Source organism: Melanostigma gelatinosum, assembly GCF_949748355.1.
Source record: "Melanostigma gelatinosum genome assembly, chromosome: 2".
NCBI lineage: Eukaryota > Metazoa > Chordata > Actinopteri > Perciformes > Zoarcidae > Melanostigma > Melanostigma gelatinosum.
This window is the reverse complement of record NC_136635.1, coordinates 21,360,310-21,376,995: the sequence shown is the minus strand read 5'-3', so window position 1 is coordinate 21,376,995 and position 16,686 is coordinate 21,360,310. Positions and strand designations below refer to the sequence as shown.

Sequence of the window (16,686 nt, the reverse complement as noted above, 5' to 3'; positions counted from 1 at the left end):
CTTTCATTTCATTTAATTCCGATACAGAGGGTGAAGTGTCATAGAAATCGAGCCAAAGTAAGCAACAGACCAACCAACGAGGCTTGCTGTCAGTGTGGAAACTGCTTCCTGCTGCTCTGCAGTTTGCTCATTAGCAATGTTTTATGCTGGTAACCAGTTAAACACTATGTTGCCCATTAGACCCCTTCGTGCCATCTCCCCCCAGACACACACCCACGCGCACACACACACACACAGCTGAGCATTCTCAGGTCGGATGTGGAGTTATAACAAGTCTTTTGAGACCGATCAGCCGCTGTATTTGCGGCTCATCAGAATGCATGTGCCACATCACGTTAGTCCCCACGTGTGAACCGTGATTTTACTTGGTAATTCTGAGGCATCTGGCTGCCTATACATATTCATGCTGAGCCTATAGGTGTCAGATTGAGATGTCCTTCCTGTGTCCTTGACAGCGGGTTATTAATATTGAATACCTAAGTCAACATAACTAGATGAAGGGATATGCAGGTCATCGTCTGCCACATTCTCCATACCCTCTGTCCTCAAGACGATTGGACAAATCATCAAATTATTTGATATGCTTTACACATTGTGTAGGATATTATTTGTGCCTTGCATTGGGCAGTTAAGGGATGTTTAGTTTGTTTCTCTGGAGATTGTGTTATTTTAAGTATTTCTCAAACAATCCAGTGTTAATAGACAGCAACTCTAAATGTTGACATCTTAGGTTTCTAATCCGGTCAATCATCAAATGCTCATGTAAATATTATGGGATTTTGTAATGTATCGCATGAGAGCAGTTTTCCTCTAATTTCACTCATTTAAGAGGCTGAGAGCCCACGCGCTCCGACTTAAAAGCCATAAATCCCAGGGCATTACTCTGAACGCCAACATCTTAACTTGTCCAATTCTCCAATCCCTAAATTGGTGCGGCTGTTGTTGCTCGTGGCTGGTTTTAAAATCTTTCCTGCTGCTCTTGAGCGGTGTGTGCAGCCCGGTACCAGAGGTTGGTCTGGCTGCCGTGCTTGATAGGATGCTGGCTGCAGGAATCTCGTCACAGCAGCTGAGAGGAGGTCGCCGAGGTCCTCCTGCTCGCGGCGACGCCCGTGGGCCATCAACACAGCGGGGAGCCCGGGTGCCGGTGAGGTCTCACACAGCCTCGCTTCATGAAACTCTAATGAAGAGAGGGGGCTTGGAAAATGTGCTGCTAGACGCCCACAATCCTGCAGCACGGGGAGGAGGAATACGGTGTGCAGGGGAATTCAAAGAGACGCAGTACAGAGCTGAGACACAGAGGCAGAAAATAAAGTAAATTGTGATTGTGTGCATTTATTGCTGTTAGAAATGAGAGATACATTGTCTTCATCAGTGATTGTCATTAATAAATAAAGTTAAGAGTTTACAGATCTGGTCCCATCCCATTTGCAAGCAAAGAATAAAACACCACAGAACACAGTGCCCCCACCCCACACACACAGGATAAAAGAAAATGTAAAACTAAATGTGGGCACTCATCTTTCATGTAAAAATAAGTCCATACTGTCACGTTGAAGTAAAATCAGTCAGTCAATATTGTATGCGCATAGCTCTTCATCTACTCAGGTTAATGTAAGAAATAAAAGAATACGATGCATATTTGCTACTTATGTTGCTGTGTGGACAAAGGCACAATCACTGTTACCTCAATTCATCATGTTTAATACCTTGTACTTTAAAATGCAACTATTTTGTATGAAAAAGCCGTATGATGACTTGCACTTTCATCCCAGCAACAATTTTGTTATTTTTTCCCAAATTTTTGGAATGCAAGTATAGACATCTATCATTATAAATTCGGGAAAAATATACACACAAATGTTACATACCAAACATATAGATTCAGTATAATACAAACTGATGTTTCAGCTGGTTTCAGGAGGACACAACCAAGAAATATAAAAGAAAGCAGCTTCTGTTTGATTGGCTTACATTACATTACAGTCATTTAGCAGACGCTTTTATCCAAAGCACCGTACAATTCAGATTCCATCACAACTCTACACCGTAGGCACAGCTACAGGAGCAATTAAAGAGTAAACCGTACAAACAACACAACACCTTCTTTCAAAATAATCTCCATATTGCTCTTCTGTAATCTCTGCGCGGTCCTCAATCTGGACTTCTTTGGCTGAAAAGTCTTTGTGTGCTGGTTGATACGAGCGACACCGAGCTGTGCGTCACCAAAGCCAATTAAGATTCAAACCTACCGCACCCCAAGACAGGCAGATCCTCTGGAAACTGTTTTTGAGTAGAAGGTCTACAAGAGTTTTTTCTTCCTGCTGCCTCTCATCTCACTGTAGTGAAGCTTTTAGGAAATAGGAAACAGAGTCACTCAAAGAGAATAATAGTGGGAAGTTTTTAACCAATCAGGCATTACTTTTTGTTCAACTTGTCGTGCTTTTATTTAATAACTATTGCAAGACACATAGCATTTTCACTGAAGAACTGTGTGATGATTGTACTGCCGCTACTGAGCAGGATGACCATAGTCATTGCACAGACAGGATAACAGTGGTCAGCTGAGAAACTACAGAGAGTCACTAAACCCAGAGGCCCAAGGGCATCCAGGGAGGAGAGGGAGGAGAGGGAGGAGAGGGAGGAGAGGGAGGAGAGGGAGGAGAGGGAGGAGGCAAATGGGATCAAACAGCTTAGAGAGAGCGAGAGAGAGAGGATGGTGAAGAGGAGAGACTACGACGGGTAAAAAGAGAGAAGACAGAGAGGAAGAAGAGAGGCCACACATGGAAGAGAAGAGATTGTTCGTACTTAAAAAAAATAAAAAGGGCCAAAAAAAAGCCAGCAATGCAAAATCCAGCAACCTTCCTAACAAAGTGTAATTTTACTATTACAGTGATGTAAATTATTCTAGAAAATCAGCTCAAACTTATTTAGTCTGTTTTTGGTGGATGTGAGTTGTAGGAGCCACAGTGTGCCGACTGATCGGGGGGGGGGAGTGCGGGGGTTCATACAGGAGACACCAGCGGCAGCGTCTCCTGTCCCGGCCTGGGAACAGCCTGCCCTGCAAGGCAACCAAGCAGCAGACCTCCACCAGGGATGTATCACGACCGAAACACAACAGAAATTATACGGGGCCACATAATTATCCAGATGAAGCTAATTATACAGACACGCGTGATGAATGCCTGGGAGTTGTTTTAGCAAAATGCAAAGCTAGCGGGCTCTGGGATTCGGGGCTTCCTGGCCGGCTGATCCAGTGGGGCTTACCTTTTGCACATCTGAAGGCACCCTCCTCAGGAAATCAAGCACCTCATTGTTGTCAATGCTGTACGGGTTCCGTAATTTCTTGGTGAATTTATTGATACCTAAAACAGAAATTCACACCAACGTATCATTAGCACTAGTCTCTTGTGGCTGCGCTCCTCGTTTCCACACAAAGAAATACCTGCGGAGGAGACTCTCGCTGTCCAAGAAACGTTGCACGGAGTACTACGGCTTGAGCCGTTTTTCTTCTTTTACTTTCACTTTTTAGGCTCAAAGACTTTTTACACTCAAGTCCTTTAGACAATAATCCTATCCAGTTGAGACTTTTAACAATAGGATACGCTTCAATTCATACACTACTAAGATTACAAGCAGCTAATGTAAAGGAGATCATGGGGAAGAACTCTATGAACTATGACAGCAAATCATAGTGGACGGATGGGATGATGCACTCAGGTAAAATAAAGACAAACACACACGTCCATACAAAAAACAGTCGACATTATAGAAAGTGAGACTCACCCCATATTAAAACGACATAGCGAACAGGGACGTAGTATGTAAGGATTGTTGCAATGACAAAGATCAGGAAAGCCAGGCTGGACAGGAACGGCACCGACCAGTTGAAAGTGCTGATAAATAAAGATCGTAAACATCAGGAAGTGTTGAGGAAGAACGTTTGTCCCAACTTAATGTACTGATTGTACATGAAATACAGTACGTAATAAGAAAATGTAATCGAGGCCCCTCTAATGCAGACTTTTCTTTTCTTTAATAATCACGTGAGAGGAAAATTTAAATATTTAGGAAATAGTACATTTCATTATTACGATCCATTAAACACTTGAGATGCCTCTAGCTGAAAGACAAATAAATGTGGTGAGCTGTAATTCACAGCGGATCTTTAATTCATACTTTTTAATCCTCTCCCCAAAACAGGCAATCTCGTCCAGCAGGGTCTGGAGGGTGATGATTGTGTCTTGGACCATGTGGATTTTCTCCATCAGCCCTCTTCTCTCGGACTCCTGCAGCACAAAACAAAACAAAACACTTCAGACAGTCCACAACAGAAAGTTTGGAAAGGTGTGTTAACTTCTCCTATTTACTATTTCAGTATGTATTAGTGGGGAATTTCATTGAGGGGAGAGTAGATCATTTTCAGCAGCTAATTGTATTAGATAAAGAAAAGTACACAAAAATAAAAGGTTGGGCCTTCATGAATCTAATAAAAGGTTTGTGCTGGATAGATAGTTGCTATAACATCTGGTGACAGACTGTCAGACACGCAGCTCATTAAATTACTCTTGAAGGTATCATCCGTACCAAATAACACAGATTAAAAAGGAGGTAAACCGTTAATACATGTACAAACAATTAAAAAAAAGGACTTTTGTCAGTTTACATCAATGTAATTGTATTACAAAGGTCATTTGGTCACAGCAAATTTCATAAACAAAAATAAACCCTTGTGAAATAAAAGGTTAAAGTATTATTGATCACACTGAATAAATACAACTATTCTGAAGTAGATCAAATATGATTCTCATAAATATCTTTTAATTGGTTTGTAGTAATTTGCTTTTTCATATAAAGCTTTTACAGCTTTATCTGGTCAGAGATATCGGAGACATTCTCAAGGCCACAGATTTCCTCCCTACCAGACTTAATAATAATAATAATAATGCAGATCCAAGTGTCTCAGACAAAGACACCAAAACACTGAAAGACTCCTAAATGCGCTCAGGATAAGAGCGTCTGCAAAATGTCAATGTAAAGGCAGATACTTCAACAGCAAATTTAAAAAAGGCTTTTCAAGTGAATGCTCTTCGGAATGGGACTGGACTTAACATTATGAAAGAGACGAGGTACTGTTCTCAGGCTAGTCCAGATCCCAGGAGGGAAGAATGGCTTTAAAGTAAACCGAGGAGACCAGACTCTCTGAAGATCTCTGGAGCGAGAGACAGAAGATGAGACGGAGACACGGCCACATGTCTACATCAAACACGGGGAGACCGAGGAAGGGTTAGAAGGACTAAAGAACGGAGTGGGGGTGGTGGTTATTATCAGGGGACTGTTTACTGGCCAAAGCCATGGTCTTTGTCACCATGTGATCTCTGCGATATAGGTTTGCTTCTGCTCAGAAACGCTGTGAGGGATTGCTGGCTCACTGCCATCCAGACGTAGGAGACGAGCCTGGGAAAAGAGCTGCAGAGGGGATCAAACCTGGGCTGTTCCACATGCACAGTGACCATCAGTCTCGAAAACCACACGCAAGGCAATTTAGTTTCACCTCAGTCAAATATCCATCAAACCTCCTCACTGCCCTAAACCACTTCAGCCATTTCAGGGTCATGTTCCCACTGAAACCAGTATGAGAACCACTTTACATCAGGACGACGCAGGCCATTCAAAGCGTCTACAATAAACTGCTGTCATTCTGAAGGAATATTTCACTGCCTAAAAGCATTGTCACACTTTCAACACCAACTTTCAAAACGAGCTTTGAAAAAGCATGTCTAAGTCATTAGTTCCATATTGATGGTATTATATGGTGTGTTAGGCTCAGGGACTTTCCCAAATGCAGCAGAACCTTTCCCCCCCCCCACCCCTCTATTAGCATATGAATGTCTTGTGACATGTGGAAACGGGCTGTTGAGGTCTTCATTAAGCCCAAATGTCTTTCGGTAAGTTTACAAAAAAAAAAAAAATACAACTCGTGGCTGGCAGGAACCACAATGCTTCTGAGGATTTCATGCTGATTAAAAAGCTTAGTAAGATAAAATCATAGATAAATAGGCAAGATACCTTTGTCAACATGTCCAAATAAAGCGAACTTATTTTCTATTCATTGGCATATAGAAATACAAATGCTTAGTCAACAAATAACTGTAAAAAAAACCAACAACCAAAAAACATTTACACATACCTTCTCATCATCCTCATCTTCATCCCCCGAATCCATGTTGTCCTGAAAAAAAAAGAAGAAGAACGGTATTGATAGAGTCGAGATTTCCTACACTATAAACCTTGTCTCATTTTGACTCTGTATTAACTCCAGTGTGCTCAGGGGGTCGTCATCTGACAAAGTGCAGGGATCAGCGGTGACCCTGAGGTCAGCCTCCAAAACACTCTGCAGGACAGCGGACTGACGGGCCATGTTGGCTTTGTTCACAACAAACCAAGGCAACTGACGGACAACTCGCACTGCTATACCAGAGTACGCGATGGCGGCAGTAATCAATGATTTTACATTATCAGTGGATCACGTGATTACGTGTATATGAAAGGTGTTGCTCAAAGTGACAAACCCACGGAGAATTATCACCCGACTCTGCAGTTCCCGTCGGCTCTACTGAGAGTTTTAGCATCGTTAAGCTCCAGTTCTCTCTCACAGCATTGTTCACTTACACGAACCTTAGCATGCATAATGCTGCCATGACCGGACATGCATGTAAAATGATTTCAATGTCTCATGATGGATCTGTTTGTTGTTGTAAACAGTTTAATATTCTGTAGTATTGGCTATACAGCATATTCATTGAGGCTGAATCAATTAGTTGATTGACATAATTAACCACCAACAATTTTGAAAATTGATTAACAAAACTTTAGAACACCTCATTGGGCTCAAAAAACGTTTTTCCAGAATTTTCCAGCTTTTAATAGTCTGAACAATTCATTAGTTAATAATGAATGGAGATAATAACCATTGTCGTTACAGCCCTACATGGTTGTAAATCAGCACATATTTCACGACACAATAAAGCACATTGTTGTCTGAACGGTGCACTGTGTATGTAATTTGCTATAACCTATAGTCTGTGTCTAACCGTGTACAGTAAATACAGCTGCTACTCCACGCCGAGCAACAGACGAGATGCAACGTCCTTATTTCCTGTGAAACGGAGACCGGTCTCAGTGGTGAAAAATAGCACTGTGAATTCTGACCTTTTCAAAGCAGAGTGCTAAAAACTTTGTCTAATTTGACCAGTCACAACAAGAAGAGGGCTACAGACCAATTACAGTGAAGAAGAGGAAGAAGGACTCTGGACAATAACCAGAAGCAGACTTTAAAATAAAGAAAGGAAGCAGCAGTGTTAGTGAGGGACGAGCAAAGCAAATTAGCTGAGTCAATAATGATATGTTGCATGAGTCTATTCAGTGAGTTTTCTATGCTTATGTATTATGTGCTATTTTATTATTATGTAGCTAGGTGCAGCTAGTTGCTATGGAAACAAACCAGTTTAATTAGGAGAACAAAATGTGGTGGAGGTAGCTGTTCTTCTACTCAATAAAAAATAACAAAAGGAGTCTGACGAGGAATCAGCAGGTCACTTGGCGGAAGGGAGAAGATGGACGAGGCCGACGAAGCGGCTCTGGACTCACCAAGTCCTGGCTGACCCGACCGGACCGGATCTGGAAGTAGTTCCACGAGATGAGCAGCACCAGGAAGAGTGGCAGCATGTAAAACTCCCAGTGCCACACCGTCACCAAGAACACCTGCAGGCAGTAAGGGCACAGAGGTCAGATATCAGTGAGGTCGGACACAAGTGGGGGGTGGGAGTATGAAACAGGCTGCTCTTCATTAAGTCACATCCAAAGACATTTTCAATAGTTCCAGAATCCCCGCTAGCTAAAGGTTGATCCAATCTACTATTGATTTAATTAGCAGTGGTCAAGCTGATGAAGGCTACCCTGCCACTATCAAAGCTTTGCTTCCTACGTACATTTTCTGTTATTTTTCAGATGGGCCACCACCCTGCTCAGCTGGACTGGGTCTCCCTCCACCCCCTGTATATGCACTGACATTAACCACATACGTCTAATTGATCTGCCTCTCTCATCTTGTGCACATTAAAGACGACCACGCGATTGACTGCAGCCACGGGGGGGGGCGGGGGGGCGGGGCGGGCGGGGGGGGGGGGCTGTGTGCGAATATGTCATTAACATCCGTAATGGCACTTGTGATGGACATTCCACCGGTGCGTGGCTCAGGTAAAATGGATAAGAGGGACAAAGGAAAATGGCCTGCGACGGCTCAATGGCACGGCTAAATAATCCCGTCGGAGAGGCAACGCCGGCCAAAATGGCAGAGCGCCACAAGGCGTGGGGAAGGGTTTACAGGTTTTTATATGCTAATAAAAATAGAAGTGGACATCTGGTAAAGACATCGCTCTCCTCTGAGGCACCAACTGACATAAAAGATGGCAGATCCTAACCTCCCCACCACCACCGCCACTACAAACATCAGCTTTAATCTGCAAAAAGCCAAGCACGCTCTTGTCTGTGTTATCACGTGCCAAAACAGGGTCTGGGAGAGGAGATGAAACCAATTCCTCGCTGAAAGGGTTATGTTTTATGAGAGAGGACTTTGTAATGACTGGGGGAGCTGGGACAGAGGGAAAGCCAAGTCACGCTTTGGTGGAAATGTATACCCAGCTCATAAAGATTGCGATAACTGCAGCCCATTTCGGCTTGAGAGGCATTACATAGTCTTCGACAGCAAAAAGACCTCTGGAAATACAATCCAGATCAGAGAGACGGGGGGGGGGGGGGGGGGGACCTAGAGCTACTGAACTGAAGGGCAGCGCATTTTCAGAATGCAGCGGGATTTCCACACAGAAGGGTTTGTATGGCACGCCGGTAATCCAAGAGCACGGAAATCACTGACATCATTCACAACATTCATTGTTTTAAAGCGGGGCCACGGAACGGCAGCTTCTGATTATTATGGATAATTATGGGATAATGCTAAAAGTGGAGAAGAGTCATAAAGTCAGTGAACCATAATATCTAGCCAAACATTTGCCACCATAAGCTACTGGTCATACCAGACCAAGTAAGGCTGTAGCAGCAAAAAAAACCCTGAGTGAATGGCATTGAGCAACAGTGCTTTTATTGGGGTTACTTTCCCCAATATATGACTTTGTCCCGAATAATTGTAATATCAAATGCTTATATATTATTGATGTTACATTTCAAAATAAAAGTTGCAAGCCATTAAAAAAAAAAGGGAAAAGTTAAAACAGCAAGTCCCACCACCTTTTACATATGTGGTCTATTATAGTTCAATGGGTAGAGGCACCAACACTGCTGCTTCTCACTGGGATAACCCCGTACATCTAAAGTATACCGCTCCGCACCAACGCGTCTGACAATCGGCAGATGTTGCAGGTATCCTGTCATGTAGAGCGAAGCTTTGCTCATGTGGAGATATTAAGCAGGCATTTATGTCTTCTCGCTGAGGCTTGAAATGGCAGGGTGCGTCAGTGTGAAAACACGAGTACAGATGGTACTGTCTCCCAAACACTGAGATGCAGTGGGAGGACGTGTGTGCACATTGTGCGCTTGTTCATGCTTGCATGATTTGTGATTGAGTATGTGTGTGTGTGTGTCTGATCTGTCAGGCAAAACAACAATATTATCCCTAATAGTTAACTGTATATATAAGAGAGGGGGGGGGGGAATGAGTTCTGCTCCATTGTGAGCACCTGTGCATTAACTAGAGTGTAAATGTTTGCCTTGTAGGCACTTTCTGATGACAGTCCACTGCCTGTTCACGACAGTTTCTAGAGGTCCAAGTGATCCGAAATTACAAATCTAGATGCGCGACTCAAAGCTAAAGCGTGGCTTTTGTTTCGATAGCAGCTCTGTGCTGCAGCTCACAGTTTTCACAGCAAATTGAACAAACTGTACTATTGGCTCGCGTACAGTATCCCTTGATAAGTCTTTGCAAAACTTGAGTGCCATCTACAGGACGGTGGTCGCAAAAACAAAAAGAACTTTCCATGACCTTGATTGCCTGCATAGTTAATTAATGCACAACTTGCTGTGTGCCATTTCAATCGAGCTATGATCTGGGAGAGAATGATGTCAAAAAGATCAGCACCCACTCTACTTTACAGTTTAAAGACAAGGCCTGAGAGGCTTCTCCCGTGCGTCTGTCTCTGCATTTGCTGAACACTTGTATTCAACAATGGGAGGATGGAGAATAAGCCTTATCTCTGAAAAGCCTTTTAATTGGACTTCTGTCTGCATAATGCCGTCTAAATCAAACCCTGCGCAGATTGGACGGAGGGTTAATGAGTTGTCAGGGAAGTAGAACAAAAATAGACTCCATCTCGACTCTACTCTCTCCAGCTGAGGCTTAGCTCTGGATCCACGAGACACACAAACACCGAAAGCATCCACTCCAGCGCTAGAGATGGGGCCGAGCCTGCGTTTCTGCTGAGCGCATTGATTAACAATCTCGCTGGGAGAGTTCAAGTAGGGGATAGCCAGACTGCGGTCGTCTTCTGCAGCTTGGAGGGGAAACAGAGGGTAATGCAGATAGCATGTTGATAAGCAGTTAAAGCACTTCACCAGGAAGGCTAGCAGGCTCCTCTGAACGCTCTCCCACTGGAAGCAGCTTTTGATGTACTGCAAAGTCGACTTGATAGCCCTGAACAGTGTCTGAACGCGCAGCACGTTCCTCGCCAGCACCTGAAAGATACAGATGAAGACGCAACACACATAAACAGTAGTCATGTTTAAAATGTGTATAAAAGTGCTCAAAATGATGTTTTATTGTGTGTAGGTTGATACAGGAAAACATTCCTGCCCACTGCTATTAGGCTGTACAATAAATCCCCTCTGGCCAGATCATCCTTCACAGGACTACACATTGCTGCACTGTTGTTGTTTGCTGTTGGTTGATCTTTGCACGACTGTTTTTTACCGAGTTAGTTCATTTAACACTTCTATTTTATTGTATATATTGTACATTTTTCACACTTAATAATTGTACTCTGTTACTCTTTGCTGCTGTAACATCCACATTCCCCCCTGGGGATGAATAAAGTATATATCTATTTTTCCTTTTTTTGATAATTCATGCCAAACGGGAAACGTCCAGTCAGCTAGTGTAATAGTCGAGAAGCTGGTAGGTTTTGGCATGCATGAGCCATTGTGGTCAGGAAGCAAAAAATGTCAGTAATCTGACCTGATTTTGTCATCCAAGACTTTCAACATGAAAACAGAAGGAACCCCTGCACATTGCGATGCGAGTGCTCAGTGTGTAAGCCAATTTTGGCGTTAGCGAGCAATGTATTGTCTGACAACAATGAGTCTTTGTGGGAAGTACAGACAGTCAGGCACCCTGTCTCGCACCCTGTCTTGCACACTGTATATCAAACTAATGTAGCAGAACAGTGGACACAAACTAAGTCACAGTTGGGGTCAATTAAAGCTCAATTCAACTAATTCAGGCAAAGTGAAGGCGTTGGGTTTTCAGAGAAAAGAAAAGTAAAACGTTCCAACTTGTTCATTAACCATGTTTTTTTTTAAATGTTGAGTTCATGAAGAGCCAATTGATAATAAACATCGACAACAATTTGTTTTCTACCTCTTTCTCTCTGAGCTCCTTTTTCAATTATCCAAGCATCACATGATTATTGTCACAAGTGCAGTGACCTCTGACCTTCGCCCTCTTTACTGTTGGTTGCTTGTAACGTTTAACACGATGGCGTTTAAAGCTCTTAACAATCATTTTCATAAGCAATGAATCTACTCGTACATTTCTGAAGTAAATAATTCATTGTTTGGTCGATTAATGTCACAAAGTTCTAACATCCTCGGACCCCTTGTTTTTTTCTCTACCAACTGTCTGAAATCCAAAGGTATTCAATTTACTATCATGAGAGAAAGTAAAAATGTTCAGTCGATCACCTAATTGACCTGTCGAAGAATGGATCCAGCACTAATGGATTTGATGGGTATTCTACCCTTTGTATGCAAGTGTACGCCGCTCCAGATGAATAAAAATCAGTTAAAATCTACATGTACTGTGTGTTATCAAATGTATTTTTTTGACTGTATTTTTTTGACTTTGAATGCATCAGAGCTGTATCAAACCTTTTTGGAAAATTTGGGATTATCCTCCTTGAATCTTCTCTCCATTGGTTGGAAGGTTCTTATACCTGCTCTGACCTAATAAACAAAAATAAAAATAGTCATGAAGCAATAAGAAGCAGACAGAATGGGGGCCTATCTTTCATTGCAGGCTGAACTTTTACTTACAGGGTTAAAAATAACCTCCAGCTCCAGAGTGATGGTCCCCTTCGACAGCCCACCTAAGTCCTCTTTCTTCAGCGGGAAGGCGATCTGCTGTCCCCTGCGGATCTGCGGGACAGAAAGGGCATCAGGTGCTGAACTCATCCACGAACCTGACCATCAGTCATGCTGCATTACATCTTAGCGAGTCTTTAACGTGCTGGAGTGTTATCGCCCTCTTCACTTTAATTCAGACACAGAGTGTAAATAGATTAGTCTATTGTCCGCATGACGGACTCTTAGTGAGGTAGTGAGTATACCTTGAGCAGGGGAATGGCAACTTTTCCCAAGAAGTCTGGCGCCTTGTCTCCATCCTCGTCAAAGATGGTCACCAACAGAACATCATGAATGTCTTTGACAGGGCTGCGGAGGCAAACAAGCAGGTCAGGTACTCCACACCAACCAGCACACACAACGGCCACAATCTTCCACGTTTTAATTAATTTGTGGTCAAACAGAATACGACGTACATACATCACGTTGTATTAATGAGAAAATGTGGTGGGAGGGAATTAAAAGAGAGACTCAAACTGACAATGTATAGACTTTATTCCACTCTGGGTTGAGGCTCTTGTAGACCGTGTGGGTCTGCAGTCTGTCGTTCCCCAGCTCCAACACACAGAAGGGATCACTCTTGCCTGCAGAACACAACAACAAAAAAATACTTTCACACTGGGCTCCCTCTGTCCCGTTTAATGCAACAAAAGAACAAAGGAAATGAATCCAAATGTGTGACGTACCGTTTAAATCAGCAGCCAGCAAATCTGCAGCCTTGATAACTTTGATTTGAAGGAAGCCAACATCACGGAGATTTTTCAGGGAACTTTTCAAACTCTGTGGGGGACAGATGGGAAGCATGGGGGTTCAGACGCATTAACATAAAATAGAAAACATCAGAGAGAAACTACTGCCACTAAAAGCCTTCACAATCCTCTGTTTTCTTTGTTTTTTTTAAATCATAGGATACATGAGCCAAACGTTCTTTTCATTCAAGTGCAGTAGTGCGAAAAAAAATGTTCAAACATTTCCTATCTCACAATGTTTTGGAATCCTTGAAATAAAAAAATCTAGTGTCAGTCTATACATGTGCATGAATTAGCCATGTAATCTATATCATTTGTGCACCAGAAGAAGCTCCCTGTCTCCTGTGGTGTTCCGCAAGGGTCGGTCCTCGGCCCCATCCTCTTCATTATTTACATGCTCCCCCTCGGTCGTGTCATCAGCAGACATAGGATGTCTTTCCACTGTTATGCTGATGATACACAGCTCTACATCAAAACTGCCCCAAGCCCCTCTGCAGCCATGTCATGTCTCACCTCCTGTCTTGGGGAGATAAAGGCGTGGATGAGCAACAACTTTCTCCAGTTAAACAGTAGCAAAACCGAAGCCCTCCTTGTTGGCACTCCACACCAGGTTCAGTCATCCTCCATAACTCATCTCACCTTCGACGCCCAGGCCATCCCCCTCGCCTCCACAGTCACTAATCTGGGAGTTAGGTTTGACCCACACCTGTCCTTTAATGACCATATAAAACACCTGTGCAAAACCTCGTTTTATCATCTCAAAAACATCTCCAAACTCCGCCCCACTTTAACCCTGTCAGATGCAGAGAATACTCGTCCACGCCTTTATATCCTCAAGACTGGACTACTGCAACACACTATTCACTGGGATCACTGCCAAGAACATCCAGAAGCTGAAACAGCGCTGCCAGGATCCTGATGAGAGTCCGGAAGTATGAGCACATAACACCCATTCTGCACTCCCTACACTGGCTCCCTGTCTCATTCCGGCTTGACTACAAAGTCCTACTACTCACACATAAATGCATAAATGGACATGCACCTCCCTACCTACATGACCTCATCACTCCCCAAATCTCCACCCGCACCCTCAGATCATCAAACAGCTTGCTCCTCCGGGTCCCCAGCACCAAGCTCCGCACCATGGGCGACCGGGCCTTTGGCTCGGCAGCTCCACGCCTATGGAACAGTCTCCCCGACCATCTAAGGGCAACACAGACACTGGTCTCTTTTAAGACTGGCCTAAAAACCTTTTTATTCAGGAAAGCCTTTCTGACCTAAATCACTGTCAGTTATTTCTTTTGTGTTTCTGTTCATTCACTGTTTTTTATTTTTTTATATATATATATATATATTTTTTTTAAACTATGTTTTAACTATGCTTTTTCTATGTTTTTACCATGTACTGGCTCTGTGGCACTCAGATTTTTTTTTAAATGAAAAGTGCATTATTATTATTATAATAAATCCACCACATTAACATCAGACCTGTGCTACTCTTTATATGCAGTCTGTTCCCACCTCAGTGCCAAACAGACAAAAGAAATGAGTTTAAAGAAGTTATGGTAAATGTTGTAGAGGCACTGAAATATGTTTTTGGGAAGCTGTGCCATCTGAGATTTGAGAGACAGTCAAAAAAAAGCAGTGCTTTTGCATGCTGTAGTATGTTTTTGAAAAATTGTACAAAACTTGAACTGGTCAAAGGTCTTTTTTTTTTTTTTTTAACAGCATTTTTATCAATAGACCAGATGCTTGATGAAGGCATGGAGTGGGTCGGGGATTTTTTTTCATTCCGCAGTAGAAAGGTTTCTCTTCAGTGGCTGAATTGAAATTTTTGTATTTAACTTCAATACACATTCAAGACATATTCTCAAAATAGTACTTGCTTCCAATTGCATTGCCACGATTGATTATTCATCTCAAGCACGTTTAAAGTCACCAGTTTATTTTCATACTTTTTTAGCATGAACTCAAACCAGCAGCTGCGAGACAGTCGTGATATAACAGGATATTAAATATTAATATCTATGTTGTGCTTTGGAAAAATGATTGATGGTAAAATGCATGATTTTTAGTTTAAATACTAAAAAATAAAAAACAGGCATTGGACTTTAAGTGCAGCTTTTGATAACAGTATCTATTAAAGGATAGATTGTAATGCGCTGGTATCTTCAGTGGTGTCCTAAATATGTATTCCCCCGCCCCCATCTGTACATCATCAAGTACGGTTTACCAGCGGGGTTCACGTTGGACCAGTTTTCTTTCCAATGTGTATACTTACTCAAGACAACACAGCAGACCTTCTCAGTGCATGACCACCTAGCTGATGTCAAAACCTTCAGCTCAACACTGCCTCTTAGCACATTACCTGGCAGATACTGCCATCTCTTGGCCTTTCAACACAGAAAGTACTGCAATAATCCTGGAAGCAGTTTAGACTTAAATGTCCTAAAGCTCACTCAATTTTTCAACCCCCCCCCCCCCCCCCCCAATTGTTAAATCCAAGCACGTTTTATCATCTTCAGACTAAAACTACATATAGGTTTGTACTAAATGCTCACTTAATTATCACAGGTTACCATACATGCCTTTCTCTTCACTCTTATCTCCAATGGCAGTGGGCTTTCACCTGCCTTAATGAACAATCTTTAGACCGACACAGATTCTAAATAGAGTAAAAAGATTTGACTGATAACTGGAGACCATCTTGTGATGGGATCACGTAAGCCGCGACGTCAAATCGAGTCGGGGGCGTTAAGTGAGAGGGGGCCCTACCCCACTTCCTACTCCCGGCACTCTTGCTCAGACCAAACCCATCTTACCTTGATCTCAACTACACACCTATTAAGTTGGGTGACTGACAAGGTGAAAACAATTCCAGCGAGGCTGTAACGACCCAAATGAAAGTGTCAGATATACTGACATGTAGGTGGTGAAGTGATGCAACCACACCGTACAGATATAGAATGTATACAGCAGTGCAGGTACTGACATAGTTCTCCAGCTGATTCTGTTGTTCATGAGGTTCATCAAGCGGTGCGGCACAGAGGTCAGAGATGGAGACACCGCTGCACGCATTCAGTGTGATCAGGAAGACCAAGCGCCCTCTCCCCTGGTCCAGGGTTTGTGTGAACAGCTGCCTCTGATCGAACGGTATCCTGGACAGGTCAACGTCACACCTGTGCACACAAACACACGTACACACAGGCCTTCACATACTGCAGCACACGCATGCAGATATAGTTGCAGTCATGCAAATTTAAAAATGTACGTGCACAGACATGCATGATGACGCACGTGCACAACAGTATGCACACGTACAGGCATAAAAGGAAGAATACACATGTTTAGACACCCACATACACAAGACGAACACTTACATCCTTACAGCACCAGACAATATTTCTTCACATTGTTCACTCCTGTACGGAGAGGCTCAGTAGGCATTTGCAACATTATGCGGGCTGGACACTTAACAACTGACAGTTCACTTAGACACAAACATGTACCGCTTCTGCACCTGACAGGACAA

At 42.9% G+C, this 16,686-nt stretch overlaps 1 protein-coding gene across 1 annotated transcript in view; it reads right to left on the bottom strand.

The window, feature by feature from the left end:
• Positions 1-1,346: 1,346 nt before the first annotated feature.
• LOC306795324 (multiple C2 and transmembrane domain-containing protein 2-like) overlaps positions 1,347-16,686 on the bottom strand; it is a 36,836-nt gene continuing 21,496 nt past the window's right edge. Inside the window, exons 9-21 of the mRNA XM_079293802.1 lie at positions 16,147-16,333; positions 13,092-13,185; positions 12,887-12,989; positions 12,612-12,714; positions 12,319-12,420; positions 12,154-12,228; positions 10,624-10,743; positions 7,648-7,761; positions 6,188-6,229; positions 4,177-4,286; positions 3,784-3,893; positions 3,265-3,362; positions 1,347-2,347 (exon numbers count right to left, since the gene is read on the bottom strand). Of these exons, the coding sequence (XP_079149928.1) occupies positions 2,300-2,347; positions 3,265-3,362; positions 3,784-3,893; positions 4,177-4,286; positions 6,188-6,229; positions 7,648-7,761; positions 10,624-10,743; positions 12,154-12,228; positions 12,319-12,420; positions 12,612-12,714; positions 12,887-12,989; positions 13,092-13,185; positions 16,147-16,333 (1,306 nt within the window). The 3' untranslated portion in view covers positions 1,347-2,299. The remainder of the gene's footprint in view (positions 2,348-3,264; positions 3,363-3,783; positions 3,894-4,176; positions 4,287-6,187; positions 6,230-7,647; positions 7,762-10,623; positions 10,744-12,153; positions 12,229-12,318; positions 12,421-12,611; positions 12,715-12,886; positions 12,990-13,091; positions 13,186-16,146; positions 16,334-16,686) is intronic.